The sequence below is a fragment of the Eretmochelys imbricata genome, chromosome 7 (genome assembly GCF_965152235.1).
Source record: "Eretmochelys imbricata isolate rEreImb1 chromosome 7, rEreImb1.hap1, whole genome shotgun sequence".
Classification (NCBI taxonomy): Eukaryota; Metazoa; Chordata; order Testudines; family Cheloniidae; genus Eretmochelys; species Eretmochelys imbricata.
This window is the reverse complement of record NC_135578.1, coordinates 114,014,303-114,036,973: the sequence shown is the minus strand read 5'-3', so window position 1 is coordinate 114,036,973 and position 22,671 is coordinate 114,014,303. Positions and strand designations below refer to the sequence as shown.

At 38.1% G+C, this 22,671-nt stretch overlaps 1 protein-coding gene across 1 annotated transcript in view; it reads right to left on the bottom strand.

Annotated features, from left to right (window-relative positions):
- The window catches only part of NRAP (nebulin related anchoring protein), a 58,281-nt gene extending 36,760 nt beyond the window's left edge, over positions 1 to 21,521 (bottom strand). The window contains exons 1-14 of the mRNA XM_077821701.1: positions 21,450 to 21,521; positions 20,978 to 21,072; positions 20,092 to 20,179; positions 15,855 to 15,959; positions 14,131 to 14,235; positions 13,211 to 13,318; positions 11,782 to 11,886; positions 11,350 to 11,457; positions 9,328 to 9,426; positions 7,568 to 7,672; positions 5,325 to 5,441; positions 2,462 to 2,566; positions 1,405 to 1,512; positions 571 to 675 (exon numbers count right to left, since the gene is read on the bottom strand). Of these exons, the coding sequence (XP_077677827.1) occupies positions 571 to 675; positions 1,405 to 1,512; positions 2,462 to 2,566; positions 5,325 to 5,441; positions 7,568 to 7,672; positions 9,328 to 9,426; positions 11,350 to 11,457; positions 11,782 to 11,886; positions 13,211 to 13,318; positions 14,131 to 14,235; positions 15,855 to 15,959; positions 20,092 to 20,179; positions 20,978 to 21,072; positions 21,450 to 21,521 (1,425 nt within the window). The remainder of the gene's footprint in view (positions 1 to 570; positions 676 to 1,404; positions 1,513 to 2,461; positions 2,567 to 5,324; positions 5,442 to 7,567; positions 7,673 to 9,327; positions 9,427 to 11,349; positions 11,458 to 11,781; positions 11,887 to 13,210; positions 13,319 to 14,130; positions 14,236 to 15,854; positions 15,960 to 20,091; positions 20,180 to 20,977; positions 21,073 to 21,449) is intronic.
- Between the last annotated feature and the right edge of the window lie 1,150 nt (positions 21,522 to 22,671).

The following is a 22,671-nucleotide window of genomic DNA, read 5'->3' as shown; positions in this document are numbered from 1 at the left end:
GACATTCTTGCTTCACCTCTTGGGGGATGTACGTCTTCCACATGGCAAGAGGTAGAGAATAGTTAATTCAAATTCTCTTTCTCCCCTCCTTGACTCCCTAGCCCTTTCCACAGACAAAATGGAACTATTGCTGGAGAAGAAGCAATACAATTCCCGTTAGCAGTTAGAATATTAGGTATGGAAGAACCCACAAAAGAGATCAGCTATACCTATTCCACTAATATTTTCGGGGGGGGGGGGTTGTTAGTGTTTGGAAAGGTGCCAGAATGACAAACTCTAGACTGAAGTCCTCAATTTATTGAGGTACAGCATGGGCAATAGTAGTGTAAACATCTCCACACCAATTCATCTTTAGGTTACCAATAATCTGGTCTGAACTGAAATTAGTGACTAGGGCTGGCAGTCTCTGTTTCCCATTCCCAATCCTCACAGCCTTCCTGACCACACTGAGCCTTGTGTTACCAGCTGTTTGCCACCAGGATAAAATCACACACTATGCTTCAGATTTTCTCCTCCAAGGAGATGATGAGCCATTCAAGAAACAGGATGAAAACCCATACGATTATTTACATCTTTCAAAGGAACCAACTTCCTTGTTGTTTGATATGAAGGAGTGAGTGTAGCTGGGTAATTGTAGTCAACATCGTTGTGCTTGTAATCAGATTTATAGGCTATCTGAAACAGAACAAAAAAAATCAGTCTTTTTTTAAAGCTGTCATTTGTTTGAATAATTATCCATCAAGAGGAAAGGAGAAACAATAATATTAATATTAAACACAAGAAACAAAGTAAGTTCAATGTCATCAACGACAAAGAAAATGAAATTATTTGCATAGTTTAGCCACTAATTGATTCTTTTTCAACTACACAATTAATCCAATGCCAACAGTCAGAGCATTAACTTAACTTCCACCTATGACACATCTCTTTTATCTTTCTGCTTAGTTCTTGAGTTTCTTACAGATTTGTAAATAATGTACTTGAAGGAACGGTATGTAACAAAATGGCTTCTTGACTAATCCAGTAAATTAACCAGGGTTCAGAAACCTCCATTAAAGATTGTTTTTTCACTTGACCCTACAGGGTGTTGACCAACTTCAACTCTTATTGATGTCCAAGGGAATTGAGGGAGCTCAGAATTTTGCAGGATTGGATACCTAAATGAATAATTTAAACTTCTCCTGCACAATAAAATACGTGTAAACTAGTGCAGGAGGGTTCCCAAGATTTATAGTCTTCTCAGCAAACCCATCCTCAGCACCTTCCAACATAATTCGATCTAAGATTTCTCATCAATTGAAGGCTGGCAATATTAAAGACAAAAAAAAAAAAAAAAAGAAGAAGACATCTACATAACTGAATACTACCGCAGTACCTATTATAATATGAGTGCAAATGACTTACATTGCTTGCCAAGCTGCCAACCTTCATAGCATGCAGAGTGCGCCTGTCCATGCCAATGCCTTCATAATGACCTTTCATTTGATTCTGGTATTTTTCTCTGTATTTAAGCTATACACAAAAGCAAACATTGTCTCAGAAAATGTATTTCATTTCACTATCTGTTACAGCAGAGAGACAGGTACTGAGCATAGGAAAATATAGCCAGTTCAAATGATCTACTAGTGTTGCTATAGTGTGAAAACTCATCATGTTTATACAACAACTTGGACACCTAAAAAAAAAAAAAAGATTATTGGCACACCTCCCAAGAGACCTTCATTTCAACAGATGTCAACTGTGTTCCCGAAATTACCTGCGTGCCACACAAATTTGGTGCCTTCTCACTTCACTCACTTGCTGAAAATTATTTACCTCAGAAATAACGGATCATTAAACTGAGAAAGAGTTATTTATAACAAAGGAATTAATCCCATGGTATTTTAAGATTCCTGCATGAATACTCTTTTGTGTCCTCATTCAGGATAGTCACCCATTTTGCCCTACCTTTGTGCTGATGGAGATCATCTTACTAATGTATTTTAGTTAAATATGTTTTTAAAATGAGTTATTGCTACACCAATAATAGTAAGCATTAGTTTTACAGATATTTAAATATGTTCTGCTCAATAATTTATTTCTCAAAAAATGGCTCCTGAGATTATCTGCATATATGTCACTTCAATTAACAAATGGACATAAGTGATGAAGTAAATGAAAGTGTGACAAATAATGTTAATAGTCATCTTTGATTAGCTTAGCAATGCATTATAGTAAGTAATCTCTTTTCCCTATATTAATTATTATTATTTGTATTACTGTAGTGGCTAGGAGCCGTAGTCATGGACCAGGCCCCCATTATGCTAAGCGCTGTACAAACACAGAAAAATGACTATTCTATTCAAACTCCCAATGCAGCTTTTACTCAGGGCTTACATGGAATACACACAGATGAACTGTGAGTCCAGCAGCTGCTAAGTTAAACTTCCACTGCACTGCATACAAGGTACTGAGGACTTACATCACTGGTGTATTTTGAGATCTTGCTCACATTCTTGAACTGGGGAGTCTCACAGTAGTTAATACTGTGGCCTTTACTGTTTTCCAGATCCTTCTTGTACTTCACCTTAGAAGCCAAAAAAAATTCAAGGGTGAGATGCAGCAAAATCTGAATTCACTGCATAAAATATCTATGCACATAAGTCATACCTTAAATCCAGATAAGTTAAACATAAGGATTTTATTATATGGCATACAGTAAACTGTAGATTCCACACTTCTAATTCTACCCTTTCCAATAGTAAGCCCTATAGCCTTGATGATGATTTTGGGGCCTACGTTTTCAAAAAGCGACTAGTGATATTAGATGTCTCAGCTTTGGGTCGTTAGTATGAGACGTTTTTCAGAAAGTGCTGATTACTCAGCATCTACATATGAGGCCCCCTGGAGTATGCCTACCTTGCATCTGGGAGTGAGTTTCCCAGCTCAGGCAGATAGACTCGCACTAGCAGAGCTCAAGCTAGCGTGGATGTTGAGGCTCGGATTCTCAAACCCACCTAGGCTTGCAACATTCCTATTGCTATTTTTACTATGCTAGCTCAAGCTCCACTAATGTGAGTCCATCTACCTAGGGTGGGAGGCTCACCCCCAGGTGCAATGTAGACATACCCTTAAAGACCTCTCAAGTGCGGCCCCCAAAACAAAGGCATCTAGAATCACGTATCAATCTTGAAAAAGTTATCCTTATTCTCACAGCACAATTCTATGAACAAATTAATACATGCTAATGTTCTTGATAAATAGACTACGTAGTTGCATCCCAAAGGATGTACACATTATTTCAGTTATGCTGCTACAAAATAGATTTACACTTGATATCACAAGAGTACCCAAATGTAGAAGGCTGTGTCCTGGCACTTCAGTTGACACTGAATTGTTCTGGGCAATTGGAGAATACTCCTGACGCACTGCATCCATTAATCAGAGAATAGTGGACATGCCTTAACAACTCAGAATAGTTTGAGAATTCCTCTACATTGTTCTCTTACAAGCAGCTTTGTCTTTTTTGCATTATTTGTAAGCGACAGTCTTTTACAGGATGCTGGATTCTGTTCTCTATACATTAATACAGATGCACAGGTTATAATGGAAATTGGATTTTGGCCCATTTTGCATATATTTTTCAAAGGTTAATTTTTCCAATTATCTGCAGAAAACCCTTTAAAACACCGTAATATACACTTCTAAATTATCCTAAGTTACTTCTGTTTAGAACCCCAGAAAATGAGAAAACACAGCACTAAAAGCCATGCACAGAACTTCCTTAGGTTCGTATACTCGGTTGGCCAGAATCAGAAATATGCTGCTTTCTCTCTCTCTGTAACAGTGATGTCACTTTATAAGTCAAATTGAGATTCCCTGTATGAAAGTGTTAATTAGTATATCCAGTACTGTTACTGAGGGTCTAATTCTTCTCTTTAATTTACATACAAGTTTCCCATTGATTACGTCACATGTACATGTGGAGGCAGAAAAGGGTACAGAATTAGAGCTCAGCTGTATATTGGATTTGGATTTCATATTGAAATAGGTAAGCAAATCTTTCCCAAAAAATCTGAAAGTTCTGAAGTATAGAACTTGTATTTAAGCCACATCTAAAGACATACATACATTTCAGATACATTTGAAATTCAGAAAAATAAAATAATAATACTCAGCATTTATGTAGCACTTTTCATGTATAGAGCTCAAAGCACTTTACAATAGAAGGCAAGTACCATTACCCCCATTTTATAGGTGGGAGAACTGAAGTGAACAGATTCCCAAGTTGACACAGCATGTCAGTGGCAGAGCTAGAAACAGAACTCAGGTCTCCTGACTACCAGTCCAACAATCTGTTCACTAAATCACATTGACAACACTTTGGAAAACTTTATCTGAAACAAAATTCTGCATTTCTTGATCTCCTCTGCCTATAATATGTATATTCTTGGTTTCTTTTCCTTAAAAAAAAAAAAAAAAAAAAAAGAGGAGAAGGAGGGAAGGGAAGATGTATTTTGGAGAAGGGCAGGGGTGCAAGTGGGCCAGTATGGGCCAGTACAGCATACCGGCAAAAAGTGGCCACCGGTACCGGCCCATATGCAGCTGACGTTAAAGCACTGTGGTAGCAAAGGACCCTGTTTAAAGCACTGCAGCGACAAAGGACCCTGCTTAACTCCCCCACCCCGGGCCGCGGACAGGGTGGGGGCAAAAGGAGCAGCTGCGCCGGGGGCCGGCGATTTAAAAGGGTCCGGGGCTCTGGCTGCTGCTACCGTGGCAGCGGCTGAAACCTTGGGCCCTTTAAATCGCTGCTAGAGCCCTGGGCAGTGCGGGTCAGGCAGCTCGGATGGGCTGGCTGGGGGACGCTGACTGCCCAGGCCCGCCCCTTCCACCCCAGACCGGCCCCCATACCAGTAAGTGTTGAATGTTCCTTTCTCCAAGGGTGAAAGTAATTATGTGAAAAAACACCGGCAGTTAAAAGTGTAGTTCAAGAAACAGAAAAGCTATTTTAGTTCATCTGGAGATGGGTTCATTTTAAAAAACACAGAAAGGTGAGGGGAAGATCCTCAGCTTGTGTAACTTCTCAAAGCTCTACTGAAGTCAATGAAGCTATAACAATTTTCATCAGCTGAGGATCTGTCCCTGAATGTTTGTCCCAAGGAATGGCCATATTTTATAACTGTACTACACATTGATTGTTTTCATGTGTGCTAGTCATTAAGGACAACAACTGTTTACTTCCCTAGCCTGAGAAACCAGAACTTACCTGCCAGAGATAAATAGATATAGCTGTATCTAATATGGGCTGCTCTCCTATCAGTCCATAATTGTATTTGACGCCTTACCTCACTGACAAGCTTGTTCACATTCTGGGCTTGTTTAAGAACTAAGTTGTCTTCGGCTGAAAGAGAATGGAAGTGGGCTGCCCCTTTCATCTTTGAATGATCCTTTTTGTACTTTATCTAAAAAAGGGAAAAATCATCAAAACAAAGATATTTTTTGTTATCGTTGTCATTTCCATTCACTTGAAGAGCCAGAGTAAGACTTTTCCTTAATTTCTACTAGTTTTAATATGCTTTAACAAAAGGGTAAATAAGTTGGAAAGGTAAATTAATTGTAGCCTGTTACTTCTTAAAATCATCTCCAGAGAAAATCACTAGTCACGTAATCCGACTGTTTCATGTGAAACCACTTCACAATTTACTATTTTTGTACAGAAGTTTTCCCATTGGCTGGACACACTTGTTCTTAGTTACTTGAACAGACATCTTCATATTAATAATCACTAGCAGATTCTTGGCTAGCAACTGATTGAGGCTTATACCCAATTCTATTAAAGAATTCAGTTCTCAGTAGTCTACGTTAGGGTGCCAGTCAGAGAATTATAGATGGTTACCCACTAGAATTTTCCTTCTGCAGAAACCAGCTTATTGAGTGTACAGTACTTTTTATTTTTCACTCTTATGTATTGTTTTTTCTTTAAAGATGGCGATTCCCTCCTGTAAGGTAGTGCTAAGTGATATTTTAAAAAGGGGGGAGGTGAAGGAGGTGCCAATTTAGATTTGGAGTTCTACCATTGACTTAAATAGGCCAAGATTCTACCCCTGGGTCTGGATGATTATATTTGTGTTTTGCCTAACTTCTGCACACAAATCAATTAATTTTCACATGTACACAGACAGGCTCCTCACCTCATGCAATTGCAAATGCTTAACTTTGAAATTCTACCCCGTATGTTATGAAACAAAAGATATTTTAGAGTGTGCTGAAATGTTGTGATTATTCAGATTTGATTTTGGAGTCTGTGTTCTGTTTCTCAGACTTTAAGAAGAATTAAATTGCCTTATACTACGATATGTTCATCCCCCTTGTACAGCAAAAAGAAAACCATAAAACCAACCCCCATAACAATTTGCCAATTAGGAAATATAATTTTGATTTTTACCATTCTGGAGACCTGTTACAATGGCATCTTTAATCAGGAAAGGTTAAATATTCATTCTTAAATTGGGCATCACTGGATTTGTCATTGAAATAGGCCACAGTCATAGGAGGTCTTAGAAAGACAGGGTGGGCGAGGGAATATCTTTTATTGGACCCACTTCTGTTGGTGAGAGAGACAACTTTCGAGCCACACAGAGCTCTTCTTCAGATGTGGGAAAGGAAAGAACTCTGTGTGGCTCGAAAGCTTGTCTCTCTCACCAACAGAAGTGGGTCCAATAAAAGATATTAACTCATCCACTTTGTCTCTCTAATATCCTGGGACTAACACAGCTATAACTACACTGCATAGGCGGTGTTAGTTTTTTTATATTCTCCCAGTCATTAGTTCAAGTAATAAGATACTATGGAACCTTTCACCTCTAGGTTGCTGCTTGTGCCTGGCTTGGGTTGGTATTGACAGAAAGATTTTGCCATCTGTTAGCTTTTTAATGGTCTGCATGAGTTGATGGGCTCAGTCTACTCCCAGTGGACAGGTGTCCACATCACAAAAATTTTCACCAAGAGGCAGCCTTTTGGGCTGTCATGCTAGACAAAACAAGAAAGGATGGGAATGCAGTTAGACACATTTTGTGACTACTAGAGGTGGTCCCTTCAGAACTGAGCTGAGGTTCACTGGTTGGTGGTTGTATGGAAAAACCTTATGCTGCCACATCTAAGTCTGTTCCTCTTCTATAGATTACAACTTAAAAAAAAAATCAGTGTACTGCAGATAAGGAATTCAATCCTCATGATATGCCAATGTCGCATCCTATGTTCTCTTGTCTCAGTATCAATTGCTTTGTACTAAAGATACAATACAACATAATCAAAAAACTAGAAACTGTTTAGATCATTCAAGCTATATTTACTCACTATGGGAGTTACTGTAGCAAATCTCACAACTAAAACTACTAAGAACATAGTTTGCTTTGGTGATAACGGACATCATCAATCCCCCGAGCCATCTAGTCCTCTGCAATGCAGTGAAATGTCATTGTTTGTTTTTCTAGTTTAATTTTAGCATTCTGCTTCTAAGCACTACTTCGACAAACTGCTGCTTTTAATTGTTTATGTATTGTATTGATTATTCATGTTTTATACTTACATCACTTGCCAGTTCATTTGCTTTCTTGGCATTTTGATAAGCTGGAGTGATCATAGCAGGAAAGCTTCCTTTGCCTCTGTGCTCTTCATATTCATCCATATAATCCTGCAGAAAATTCAGGGTGTTTATTCATTACATATGAGCAAGTGGATGATTAATGACTTTTCTAAGCTCCCCAGTCTCTGTAATGTGCCTGTATAGTTCATTACTTCTATTTGTCTGTAAAGTTTGTTCATTTCATACTAGAATATATGTATTTAATCACCCACAATGTAAACTTTCTCTATGGCCTCTTTATTTATGTTGCAATGGAAGCACGGGTAACTTAGCTACTTTCAAAAAGGCATTCCTCCAGTACAGAGAAGATGAATACAGCCTCCAAATCTCACCCCAACTCCTGCAGGCCAAAAACTAAAAGAAAAGAAGAATGGGTCTCATGGTTAAGACACTCAGGAGATCTGGCTCAAGTCAGGCTCTGCATCACATGCCCTCTGTGATGCTGTGCAAGTCTCAACGTCTCTGTGACTGTAGTCCTCATGGGTACAGTAATACTTCTCAACTTCACAGGGGTATTTTGAGGATGAATTAATGAATGAATGAGAGGTGCTCAGGTATTATGATGGCAAATACTTTAAAAAACAAAAAAAGGGCCCACTCTTTTTTTATTATTATTATTTATTATTATTCTAGAATTAGTACCATAAAGCGGAATGTGTCTTTAGACAAGATTCTGCCCTCAAAAGCATATGGTTAAATCTCTTTAGCTTTCAGATTGCATGAGAATATCCAGGACGTTATCCCTATGTCAGGACAGAATTGAACCATTTCTGGACTAATGCCAGGTTTACAGAAAAAAGGTTGTTCTGAACTTTAAAATCATTTCGCCAAAGGATTATTTATAACTTTTTCATAAACATATTAAGGGTTTTTGAAAAAGAAATTGTTAAATATTTTATTTTAAACAATCTTAGCAAAAGAAAAAACAATTTCCTCATTAGAAACCATATCATGTATGTGCTTATTATGTAACTTTGTATAAACCTTTTGTAGTAATGTGCCAGATCAGGTGAAATGAGGATGCCTGCTATAGCAGGAGTTGTGTAAATGCTACAAATATTCATGTATTTCTCCTATGACTTCTCACAGCAAAGGGGTTCATTGTAGGTCATGCTATGTCACATCACATTTCACATGATAAGTTGAGTCACACTACAGTGAAGTCTATCAATAACATGGTAACAGCATCTATAGCTATTCTATACCCAAAATGTACTATAAGTATGTACAGAGAATCCAAAATAACCATGAATAACCTGTCACTCTTTTAAAATACTATTCTTCCAGCTGAATTCTAACTTGCTTGTAACTTCTGTTTTTCATAACTTCCTCAAGCAAATTTCTGAAATGTTAATTAATATTAATATTATGATATTAAATGCTAATCAATATTAGGATTTTTTAGCATTGCCCAAAATAATTATATTTCCTGAAAAATGGAAAACAGCAAAGATGAATCCATAAAGAACAGGGTTGAAAGAAAACCTGTTTGTTCCCCTGCCAATGGTACACGCTCATTTACATACTCAGACTACAGTATTATCGTGCTACTCTCTCCTTGAGGTCTTGATTTCTCATATGGGAAAACAAAGCTTACAACAGGAGACAGCAAATCCCATTGCCATTACTAAACTCTAAGCATTCGGCAGTATTAACAATCAGCTGTAGCATGGGTACATGGGTATCTCTTAGTTGTTGCATACCTGGCTAAAGTGATTTTCTTTTGTGAAAGCATCATCTATTCCAGTTGCATGGCTGGCTTTTCCCTTCATCTCTTTCTCATATCTTTGATGATACCTCACCTAACAGAAAGAAAAGAAGATCAAGCCGGATGAGTTTGGCCTGTTACATATATGCTGCATCATAAATCGCATGCACATGTTAATAATAAAGGTTTGTCAAAAAATTTTTGCTTCAACCAGTCTTCAGAAGCCAAGTTTTCTACTTGTATTTAATAATATTTTAAGAACATAGGACTTGCTATATCAGTTCAGATCATTAGTTTGCCAAGTATAACATTCTACATCTGGCAGTGGCTAACATCTGATGTGCCAGAAGGTTAAAAATAAACATATAATTCACCTAAGTGCAGAGTCACTATGTAGTGCCTTTCATCCTACCTGATCTCAGCGTGCTTTGCACACTCTACAGCAGGATCTTTTGCCCACCAATAATTATTTTTAATAGTAAGAAGCTTGATTCTGAGAGGTGCTGATCACTAGCATGTCCACTAGGCCCAATGGTAGCTTTAGGTGAGCAGCTTTCAAGTTTAGGCCCAAGATTTACAGTATCTCTATTGAAGCCAAAATAATGCCTACAAGCTATACGCAAGCTTGCCCTTTATCCTACATAGGCGATTTTTTACACCAATAAGAGTACCTCCACAGATCAAGGGCAGCGTATAAAGTTTCAATGTTTAGCACTCATCTGCCTTTGACTTTAAGACTAAGGCCTGGTCTATGCTGGGTGGGGGGAGGAGAATCAAACTAAGTTACGCAACTTCAGCTACCTGAATAATGTAGTTGAAGTCGATGTACTTAGATCTACTCACCTCGGTGTCTTCACTGCGGTGAGTCGACTGCTGACGCTCTCCCGTCAACTCCACCTGTGCCTCTTGCCCTGGTTGAGTACCGGAGTCAACGGGAGAGCGCTTGGCGGGTGATTTATCGCGTCTTCACTATACACGATAAATTGACACACACACACACACACACCCGCTGGATCGATCGCTCCAGAGGTAAGTGTAGACATGCCCTAAGGGTCCTTCTTGACTTTCACTGATGAGTTAATAACCAGAAAATTCTCCATCCTGGTTTTAAAGTAATTTCTATGCAGCTAGCATAATATGCTATACGTATTTCCTTTCCCTGCCTGTGTAAAAATTGATACTAATGAGACAGTTTGAACACACATGATTTAATTTAACCTCCTAGGAGGCTGGTAATGTTATCTTCCCTTGAAACTGCTTTGTTAAATCACCACAACTTCTGGCAGTCGGGTTGGTACCCATTTAACAAATATTGCAATTGTGGCACTGAGGCAAAAGCAGACAAATTATATTCACTAAAGATCCCAGGCTCACGCTGCTCCCTGAAGGGTCAATCCTGAAAGATGCTTAGCACTCCTGAAAGCTGCCACGTGAGTTCAGCTCCAAATGACTTCAGTAGGAATGCAGGGCATTCAGCCCCTCACAAGAGTGCTGAGCACCATGCACGATAGTACCCCAAGACAATGGCAAGAAAGGGATGTGCCTCTCAGTCAAAGCTCACTCCTGCACCAACATAAAGGGAAGGAGAGGGAATCAGGGATGAACTAGGGAAGGGACAGAGCTCTGGTAAAACCAATCCTCCTGTAAGAGGGACCTTGTGCCTGTGGTATAAATTAGAGCTCCTCTCTAACTTATACCAAGGCCTAGCAGAACAGGGTCAGAAAGCCACAAGTGGCTCCTTATGGCCACTCCCCTCATTCCTCTGTGTCCAAGTGCAGCTTGGGAGGGCCTTCTGCCCCCAGAGATTAACAGTATTGCTTTCAAAATATAATGGCCTTATTTTCCCTGGTGTATAACACAGGACCTGTCCGTGCAAAAAATAATTACCTGAAATCCTACAGGCCACATTCTCTGCTGATGTAACTCCACTGGCACTGACAGGATTTTGCCAGAAAAAAATTTGGCCCTAAATCTGTTGGATTTTTTTCCTCAAAGAGATATTGCTTTTGATACTTACGTCACTGGCTAGTTCATTAGCTTTCTTGGCTATCTGATAAGCTGGAGTGATCATAGCAGGAAAGCTGCCTTTCCCTCTCTGCTGTTCATATTCTCCTGTGTATTTCAGCTGTAAAAAAAGCAAGATAATGTAGGAACAAGTATATTGCACACATTTATATATGCTACACACAAAAAAGCTACATTAAAAGAACACTACTGAGGTTGCAAAGTCAACTCAAAAGTCAGGAAATATCAGAATTAAGGTTGCCTGTGCAACCTTCATTCACCATCACCCCTCACCCCGCACAGCCTTGTATGCATCGTCACTAATTAGATGATCAAATACTATTTTTCCCAAAAGACCCCTGCCTCATTCTGTACTCAGGACAGGCCTGTTCTGGGGATTATTCAGGATTGAAACAGGTTGCCTGTTCTCTCCTGTTACACTTACATCACTCATAAGCCTCCCTCCAGCCTTTGCGTGCAGTAGATCTGGAGTGTCTAGGACAGTGGTATAGCTGGAAACCCTGTCTTCATGTCCTCGCTTATATGTCACCTGGGAAGCAGAAGATATAAAGTGCATTTTAAAACTATTTACTAGCAAATATCTGGGTATTTCCTTCCATAAGGCTTGAAAAGGCAACAGAAGAACTGACCTTTGTTTCAGATAATGAATTATTCCCAGTTTTCTGTCCTTAATATAAGTCCTTCAGTTGTAAATACAAAGGCAGGTGTATCTACTACTGACTAAAAGTGACTGTCATTACAGTGTGTTCTAATTTTACTCATCAAACTATGTGCATTAGCTTAATTGTTCTATTATTTCACTCAGCCTAATCTATCAAGTGCCAAAGGTGTTCATTTTGTGGCAGTTAAAGAAAACTGCACTATGGGGAAAAAACTATTTTTTCTGGTACTTCATACAGCGTTCTCTCTTTATTAATATAGGGAAACAGAAAAAAAAAGACTGGTTATGCTGATATCTACAACATAGTAAGCTGTCTACATATTACGGTCCCCATGCAATGCCCATAAAAGTCAATGGAAAGACTCCAAACTCAGTGGGAGCAGCTGGATATGGTCCAAAGTGTTTGTTTTGGGGGAACAGTATTCTTCAATAAAATCACTCCAAGATTCTTCAGTCATGTCCCAAACCCCTCTTGCTTACAACTATATTATTGCAACGGTTGACATGGAAGCCACAACAGCATTTTTCAAATGTTTTGTATGGTTCTTATTTTCACTGGATTTCTTTGGATTGTTATTTTTATAACATGGTACATTACGTGCATAGATAAGTTAAAGTAAATTCTAGGTAAATCAATTTACTAGTGTATTGTTATATAATGTTACATACTAAAAGGGAAAGAATGAGAGACGAAAAAGTTGGAATAAGTGGATAAGTAAATGAATAAAAATAAAAAAGGAAAATAAGAGCAAATAATTCACAGGGTATAGAATGGTACAGCAATTAATTGTTTTTAAATTTGAGATGGCGTAGAATGGTACAGCAATTCATTTTTTTAAAATTTGAGATGGCCATTATGTCATAAGTGTCCCATATATCTTAGAAAATGCCCATACTGTCACTTGTTATACATGAAAGACAAGGTGGGTGAGACAACATCTTTTATTGCACCAACTTATGTTGGTGAAAGAGACAAGTTTCAAGCTCCACTTGTTACATGGGACATTCTTCCAAAGCTATCTAGTTTGCTAGAGACTCCTGTGTTAATGTATCATGTTCAAGATTTTTTCACTTTTACAGGAATTATTTTACAATTAGTGTTGGTTATGGAATGCACCTTTTAACGTGAACTGTTTTAAATCCAAGTTTCGCTGAACTTCAGTAAGTTTGACACACACAAATTGGGACTTACGTCACTGCTTAGCTGAGTGGCTTTCTTAGCTATCTGGTAAGCTGGAGTCATCATGGCTGGAAAGCTGCCCTTGCCTTTCTGTTGTTCATATTCTTCAGTGTATTTCAACTAGAAAATTATACAATTTTTATTTTCTTAAAGAAAAATCCTCTGTCCATTAATGTGACACCTCTTTTAATGTTCACATTCTAATTGTTATGGGTTATATTATCCTGATGACTTTTAAAAACCATAATGGACTTAACCAAAGTGGAAATCCCATCAGTTTGGCTACACATGTTTAAAGAGTTTTAAAATAATTGACACATAAAAGAAAATGTATTTCTTAAGTTCAAAATTTAGGAACATTTCCTATGTAAAGTGGAAAAAATCTGTTTATAATCCTTTAATATTTTTACGAACAAAATATTTACTATTAGTTACTAGTTTAGTAAAGACCACCTTGCATAGGCACAGATCTTCAATTCTTATACCAAGTTTGATTTCCATTCACTTCAGATTGATGGAAAGGCAATAGATTCTTATCTACTCTACAAAAAATAAGATGTGTAATCCACTGTTGGTGCAGCCTATAGGTGATAGCACCACTGGAAGATGTAGAATACATTAGACTCCATCTACAATCAAAGGTACTTAAGATGTTACTGTCCTGTAGCTGAAGTGTATCTTAATTGCAGAAGTTCATGGTAGTTCCATTTGAATATAATTTCTAAGCTTGGCAGTAACACTGTTAGGTGACCTTGACGGTATATATAGATAGCGCTCACAAGGCTCAACACTGTGTCTCAACATAGCAGTAAATGCATGTCACCTTCTCCTTTTGTAATTTGTTATTGAAAGTTTGGCTATTCTAAACTGGAAAGTCCTCAGAACACTATAACTCATACAAATAAAGTTATTGCAAACATCAGCCCACATACATCATTGAGAGTCTTCTGTGCCTGAGCTATCCTGACCGTTTCAGGATCTGGGATGGTTCCAGAATACCAGGATTTGTTTTCTTCATATGCAGCTTGGTAGGCTTTCTAAAAAAAGGAAAGATTAAGTCAGCAGAAATGTGTATACTCATTTTTAAACCTGAATAGTTAATCTGCCAGGCAGGGAAAAGAAAACCATCATTCATTATGGGTGACACATACTCCTATGCAGAGGGAAAGCATGAGGCCTATGCTCCTCTTCAGTCTCATTTTGAGAACACAGATGGATCTTAAGTGATATGAATTTTGTGCTGACCCTTTCCACATCAAAGAATATTTCTGAGCACATTCCATAAGATTTGCTTAAGCAATACGAAATTAGGGCCCATGTCCTGAAACTCCAGTAAAACATTTGCTGAGTGACGCCGAACATCACGCAAACAGCAATGAATTTGCTAGCCCAGCATTACTATTAGTGCTAAATCTGTGCCAGATGTTGTGCAGGCAAATCTGAAAACTGAAAATTCAGCAAATGGAAGACAGATACATTTTCTTTTTTGTCAGACCTATTTCATAAGAATTCAGAGTGTGTGAAAAATGCCAGATTGAAAGCTCTGAAAAGTGAAGTCCTCTGTTTACCCGTATAGGCAGCATCTACTTTGCCCAGCCAAAAGGGACAGCTTCTTGAGATGACAGTTATTTATAGACTTATGAGTACTTGGGCTGTCTGCTGAGACTGCCAAGAAGAGTGATAATGGGTTTAGACCATTTCAAAAGCAGCATATTCTAGTTATTACTGACGTGGGATGGGTCTGATCCACCAAAATAAGATGAATGGTTCTATAGCCTAATAAATCATCGAGCTAGCCCTCTACATTTTCTATTACTGTTCCAGTCTCTGCGTTAAGGGAGATTTATTTTTTAACACTAGCAAAAACCTTTTATTTTTAAATAAATAGTTATCTTGAGCAGTCATTTTCTGTTCTCCCTTTATTACTAGCTCACATAGATGAATTTAATCAGGGATTCCTAACTCCCTGCCCAATTTCTTTCTGTCCCTGATCCTGTGTTTGCAACACTCACCTTGAAAATTAATACTGCCACAAATTCAGCATTATGGCTCTACTTCAGGATCAAGTCAGAGGAGAAACTGGGGTAGGCAGAAAAAAAACACTAGCAAAACACAATGGGTGAAATCTTGGCCTCAGGGAAGTCAATGGGAGTTTTACCATTGACATTAATGGGGCCAGAATTTCATTCAATATTTGCAGTAAATAGAAAAAGTGGCAAGACAAATGATGGATTATAATAATACTTAGCACTTACACAGCAACTTTCATCTGAGGATCTCTGAAAGTTTTACAGAGATGGGCAAGTCTGATTATACTCATTTTAGGGAAGGGGAAACAAAGGCACAGAGAATGTAAGTGACTTGACCAAGCTCACGCATGACTCCATGGCCAAGTCAGGAATAGAATCCAAATCTCCTGACTCTTGCTCTCCTCTTTTTAATGACTAAAATAGGCTACCTAGAAAAGCAAGTGCAATTTAAACAGGCTATTAAGGAAATAATAATAAATGGACTCTCATGACTAAAATATGGTGAATAAAAGCATAGCAATAATCATCCCATTTAGCATGGGGCAGTAGCTCACACCAGGCCGACGTTTGGCAGGTTGCATACTAGCTGCTCACATGAACGTGTGTACTTGAAGAATGTCTCTAACCTGACTGGCCAGCTGTTGAACTCTATGGGCAGTTTCCATATCTGTAGATGTCACATCCCAGTGAAAAAACGATTTGAATTGTTCCCCCTCTTCTCGATATTTAATCTATAAAAAATAATGGCATCATTATGTATAGGTTTTTCTCACATCATGGATGCATGAGGCTGTCATTTTAAGGTGGGAAAGTGCTGAACGCGCCTGGGTACATAGTACTATACAGTAAGTGCAAAATGCAGCGAGAATAATTTTAAACCAGTGCAAGACTTTGTTTACTTCCTAACATAACAAAGCTATGACCAAATGCACACCTCTGCTACTTTGTGTGTATATCTATGTACCAGATCCTCAACTGGTGTAGACTGGCATTGAAAGCTATGTCAGTTTTCATCAACTGAGGATATAGCCGTATATTTTTAAAGATATACAGATACAGAGAGACACCATTTTATGTTAGGCCCTGCAAAACAAACACAGGCCTAGACAACCCAAACTCTGCAGCCCTTGAGAAAACATTGCTCACTCACTCCTTTCCACCCCACCAGAGTCCCCTTTACTTGGCCAACTCTACTTCAATCCTTTTGTTTATCATCATCCTCCCTCTGCCAACTGCCATACAGGAAGGCCACACAAGCACTAGATTCTGTGCCATGCAAGGAACACAGACCTGCCTCCTACCACTGCCTAAGGTATCGGTGGAGAAGGAGGTTAGATTTATCCCTTAGTACAAACATCTGTTCTCTGATCCACATAGTGGCTTCTGACTAAGATATTCTGTTCCCACAGGAGCAGCACACTGGAATTGAAACCTACCATGAAAATCTGAGAAGAGAATTTGGTTCTTAGACACCAGTAATATAACAACAACTGAAATCAAGAGAGAAATCTGCACAGAACATACAGTTCAAGTGTTAGTATGAAACATTGGTCCTGTGTATCAGTCAGTGGGTAATATTCTACCTCCTTTACCCTGTGCAGTCTCAGTGAAGTCAGTGAGGTTGCACAAATGTAAATTAATGGCAAAATTGAGCTCCATGTCTTCACTTTATTACAATTTAGTATTTGTTTTGCAATAGCACCTAGAGGACCCAACTGAGATCAGGGTGCTATCTCTGCTAGGTATTGTACCTGCACATTAGAAACAGCTGCTGCTCTGAAGAGCTTACAATCTAAATAGACAAGACAGAAGAAGGCTGAAAATGTGTATCAATATCTCCATTTTACAGGTGAAGAGAAGTAGCAGAGAGAGATTAAGTGACTTGCCTGATGTCTCACAGGAAGTCAGTGGCATAGCAATGAATTGCACTCAATTCTTGAGTCCTAGTTTAGTGCCTTAAGAGCAAAACCATCCTTCTTCTCTAATGTAATGTAATGTTCTCAAGTAAAAGCATATTCAGTTTTACCAGTTGAATATGCTTTTTACTTGATTCAGAGTAACAGCCGTGCTAGTCTGTATTCGCAAAAAGAAAAGGAGTACTTGTGGCACCTTAGAGACTAACCAATTTATTTGATTAAATCAAGTTGATTATCATACACATTGTGAAGAGAGTGGTCACTTTGGATGGGCTATTACCAGCAGGAAAGTGAGTTTGTGTGGAGGGGGGCGGAGGGTGAGAAAACCTGGATTTGTGCTGGAAATGGCCCAACTTGATGATCACTTTAGATAAGCTATTACCAGCAGGACAGTGGGGTGGGAGGAGGTATTGTTTCATGGTCTCTGTGTGTATATAATGTCTTCTGCAGTTTCCACGGTATGCATCCGATGAAGTGAGCTGTAGCTCACGAAAGCTCATGCTCAAATAAATTGGTTAGTCTCTAAGGTGCCACAAGTACTCCTTTTCTTTTTACTTGAGATCATTAACATTTCAACTCAAACATTTTCTCAAGTGAGAATTCTTTTATACATTTAGCATACATAGTTCTAGACCCAAAACTGCCATATAAGTGAATGGGGACTTTCAGTGAGTAAGGACTGCAGAATCAGGCCCTTAAGTACACTTAGCTACCCCCTCTTTGGAGTTCAAAATTCCCTATGTGATTGAAAGGGACAGAAGTTCCTTTAGGTGAGAAAAGAAGGGAAAGTGATCTCTGAACTATAATTTGCCTTGCGTGTATATATACACACCAACACACTGGAAGTAACAGGGTCTCATATCACAGTCTGCAAACAGAAATAGAACCTGCAATAATCCCAGACTCATTCCAGACCAGCTCTGTCACACAAAATTTAAAGGAAGTATACTGGTTGTTGTTTTAAGATTGTCTGAGTTATTGCAAAAACCTGATGCATAAAAATGGTGTGCAAGAAAGATGGGAGAAAAAGTGCAACGTATGATGAATGCTGCTAAATGGATGATGCCAGCATTGTCCAGAAAGCAGAAAAAATATGAACAGTGTGTGCAATAATTTAAATAAGACAACTTCCTTCCCTTATTTTACAGAGAATTTTTAGTAGGACGTGAAATCATATATGAACACACTGTTTATGCTTACTATATATAATAATCACAATAGTTTTTATAGTATCAAAGGGGACTAAAGTCAATAAAGCTACATTACATATGGAAATGGGCCAGTTACCAGTGGTTATTTGCCATCTTACTATGTACTTTTTTAACGTTAAAGTTACCAGAAATACAAAATTGAAACAAATGTCTTTGGAGGAAAACACCACAAGACAGGAAAGAATGCCATAAAACAAAAAGACTTTGAGCTCCCCCAGTGTTTTTCAGGAGCACAACAGCCTTTGATAGAGATACAGGTACAAGAAAATCCAATGCGCCCATAATATTTCAGTAAAAATGTTCTCAAAACAAAACCATGCAAAACCTGACTTTGTATTTTTTATAAATCTCAGCCAAGTTCATCAGATGCTTGAAAAACCTTCTGGGTACAGATTATAATAAAACTGAAGCTGCTTTGTGGCTTGGTATCAAAGACTTGGGGATTTCAGTCAAGTTTTGCTTGGTGTTTGAACTCAGAATTCAAAGCAAGTGATAGAAAGTTTACAAAAATGCCTTCATGAACCCACATGATGGAAACTATCAAGTTTGCACAGCTTTGTTCAGCATTCCACCAATTTTCTGTGAGCACTGTCACTTACAATATTAGATAAGTATCCCTTTACACACTGAGCCTGCATTTCTCAGTCAGGAAGATTCCCAATAATATTAATAGATTTGCTACCCGAGTAAGGACTATGAGGCCCCAAACGTACAAGAAGTGAGGCTATAATTCTACCTTGGGGGTTCCTAGTGATATTGACAAAATTATTCTTTTGCTCTTTTTCTTTGCAATGTAATTCAACGGCTTTATAATGTAGAGTTGTAAGCAGTGTTGTAGCCATGTAGAGTGATAAGGCAAATTGAGGTAACATCTTTTGTTGGACGAATTTCTGTTGGTGAGAGAGACAAGCTTTTGAGCTTATGCAGAACTCTTCTTCAGGTCTAGAATACATGTAATATGTGTTAACTACTTACACTAAACAATCTGTTCCACCCTATATTTAGTAGTGACACCCTGAATACATTTCCCAGACATGAAGAAGAGCTCTGCGTAAGCTCAGAAGCTTGTCTCTCCCACCCACCTTGTTTCTCCAATGTAGAGCTGAACAGGCACAATATATTATTCCTCTTTTTAAAATGAATACTGAACACGTAGGATACAAATTCACCAGAGATAGAAAAAAATTTCTTGTTGAAAAAACGAAAAAATATTCCACAAAATTACCTCATCCATCTTGTCTCTCTAATATCCTGGGACCGACACAGCAACAGCAACACTACATATAAAATTTTAGACATTTTCCCTCATTTCGTCTAAATTTCAAAAGTTTCCAGCCAGCTCCAGCATTCACTGAAATATTTATAACAAATGTTACAAACTGTGTCTTCTTCTACATAAAACTGATATATTTCTAGGGAAAAATTGTAACAAATCTGTACATCAGCATAAGCAAGCGAGAGATGGGATCAAACTGGGAAATTTGAATCAAGATCTGGATTTCAAACCCCTTAAGTATGGGAGTATTTGATTGTTGTGGCCCATTTTCAAAATTCTGATCCAAACCTGGGTACAAACTTTTAATACTCTCAAAGAAACCATGGGAGAGAAGAAGGAGGTTCTGCCTGGACTTTGTGTTTTAGAACATTTCTAGAACAGAACACATGACTACAATGGTGTCTTTTGAAACATAAAATACAGCTGAATATAAAACACATTTGTTCCTAAAGCTTCTTACCTCACTTACTGCTTCTGATTGTTTCTTCACATTTATATTTACAGGTGTCTCATATACGCTTGTGAATGTGTTGTTTTTTGGGTTATGTCTATAAAAGAAAGTGTAATGGGAAATTAGAAACGTTATTGACCACCAGAAAGATAGGTTTTCTTTTTAGTCTTATATTTCTTAAAAACACTGAACGAACCCGTCCCACTCCCCAACATGACTATTGGGTTACACACAAGTTATTGTTTTATAGAGTAGGTGCCTACAACTAAATTAATTTTAATGATCATATCATATCAATGCTTGTTTCTAATAACAAAAGAGAATAATAGAATAAAAAACAACTGTCATCTCTTCCTTTCAAATGACAAATTTGACAGGAATTGATCATTATGAAATAAAAAACTTTCAGAAAAAAACATCCCTCTAAAATCTGCATTTTACATATTTTTCTGGCTACTAAGTGAATTCACATCTTGTTAACTCTTAATTGCCAATACAGAAATCATAGTATAGTCACAATAGTTTACTTTTCTAAATACTTCAAATGACACTTATTTTGGTGTCTTCTAAGCTACAAGACAACATGACAAATGTGGAAATGTTACATATGAGGTCAGATTCCGATCTCATCTGCCAGTGCTGCCCATATTAATCCAGAGTAATTCCGCTGAAGCATCATGGAATCATAGAATATTAGGGTTGGAAGAGACCTCAAGAGGTGATCTAGTCCAATCCCCGGCTCAAAGCAGGACCAACCCCAACTAAATCAGTAGAGTTATTCTGGTTTCACACCACAATATGTGAGACCAGAATCTGTCCCAAACATACTCTTCTAATGAATTATGGTAACTTAAATTTTACACCATGATTATTTTTTATAAGGAAGCATACTTACGCTTGACAGTAAGGCTTTTTCTGATAGCTGATAAAGTTATTTACAGTCAGCATCATCTTGCAGACTTCACAGTGAAAACAGGCTTTGTGCCATGTCTAGAATTGCAAAAGATAAAAATATAGTGAAAGTTTCTTGTATTTCATATTGTATTATTCTAGTGATTTTTAAACACCAATATTGATCCCTTCTATCTATATAATTAATAACCATTTCCCATGTGTGAATGGACATGCACTAAATAGATCAATTGTCATTTTGAATTTGTTTGTTGTTTTTAATTTTGTTCCAACAAACTTTTATCATTAAGTTCATCTCAGTTCTGAAATCCAGTATGAATAAATAAATGTACAGTTTGGGGAGTTTTGGCAGTGTCTTCAATGGAAGCAGGATGAGGCCCAATATTAGTAAGTAAAGTACCAATGCATATGTTTATTAATGTCCAAAATGATCAAGATAGAGAATGTCTACTGACCTGATCTATACAGTTTATCTTCTCAGCAGAGTAAACCCCAAAACCGCATCTAGCACAAGGCTGAACATTCATCTTGAAATCAACAGAGTGAAGAATATATATATCTATATATACACAAAAGGTTCAAAGACTATGAAGATGACTTTCCACTCTGTATGTAACACACTCCAGATAGCGCAATCAAGCCCTTTTGCTCTGCAGTCAAGGATCACATTAAAGTTCTGAATCGAAGTGTCTCACTCTCTTTTGCTGACCTTCTGCTTCGAAGTCAGCTGCTGGCTGGCTTTTAAAGCTGCCAGTTACTAAGAGGGGTTATTTTGGCAACTGGGTAAGTATGTACAGAAGGGGAGCTCTCAGTGACATATTTCTCTAAATAGAAGAGTGAACTCATAGAAAAGAATCATGTTCATGTGAATGATAGAAACTGGTCATTCAGTTTCTAGGCTTTGCAGTTTAACACGAGTTGTCATAACCCCAGGATGGAGCTAATGGTATCAACAGTACCATTATCAAATTAGTAGGTAGCTGGTCACCTCCATGTGGGGTATATGAGCTCACTAGAGTGACCAGACAGCAAGTGTGAAAGATCGGGACGGGGGTGAGGGGTAATAGGACCCTATGTAAGAAAAAGCCCCAAATATCAGGACTGTCCCTATAAAATCAGGACATCTGGTCACCCTAGAGCTCGCTAAGCGACGGTCTGTGCCTTTAGGAACAGCTCTGTATAAGGTAGCTGTGCCACCTGTCAAAGCCAGATTCAAGGCTCACAGAATTTGTCAGCCCACTCTGTTTATTAGCAAAGCGCTTTGCCAGTGCACCCAGATATGCGAGCCCCATACAAAAGCTCAAGCTAACTTATTTATACAGATAAGCCAAAGCCAATTTAACATAACAGACAAAAGGAAGAGAAACTGACAAATATACATACATATCTTATTTGCATACTAACGTTTACCAAACTCCTAGCTCAGTAGGAGCTCTAAGTTAATTAGTTTGAGGACCCATTGTCTCACACTCCTTAATGTTTCTCTTCCTGACAACTATATTTCAACAAACCTTTCAAGCAGCATTTCTTTAATGGATTATAATTTAAATATAATTCATTCTACTTTCACAATCCCTCCTTTTGGTCAAGCTACGCAATGACCAACAATTACTGGGTTCCACATATCAATCGTTCTTTAACTCTTTGTTCATCAGTGATATTTAAAATCATCAAATT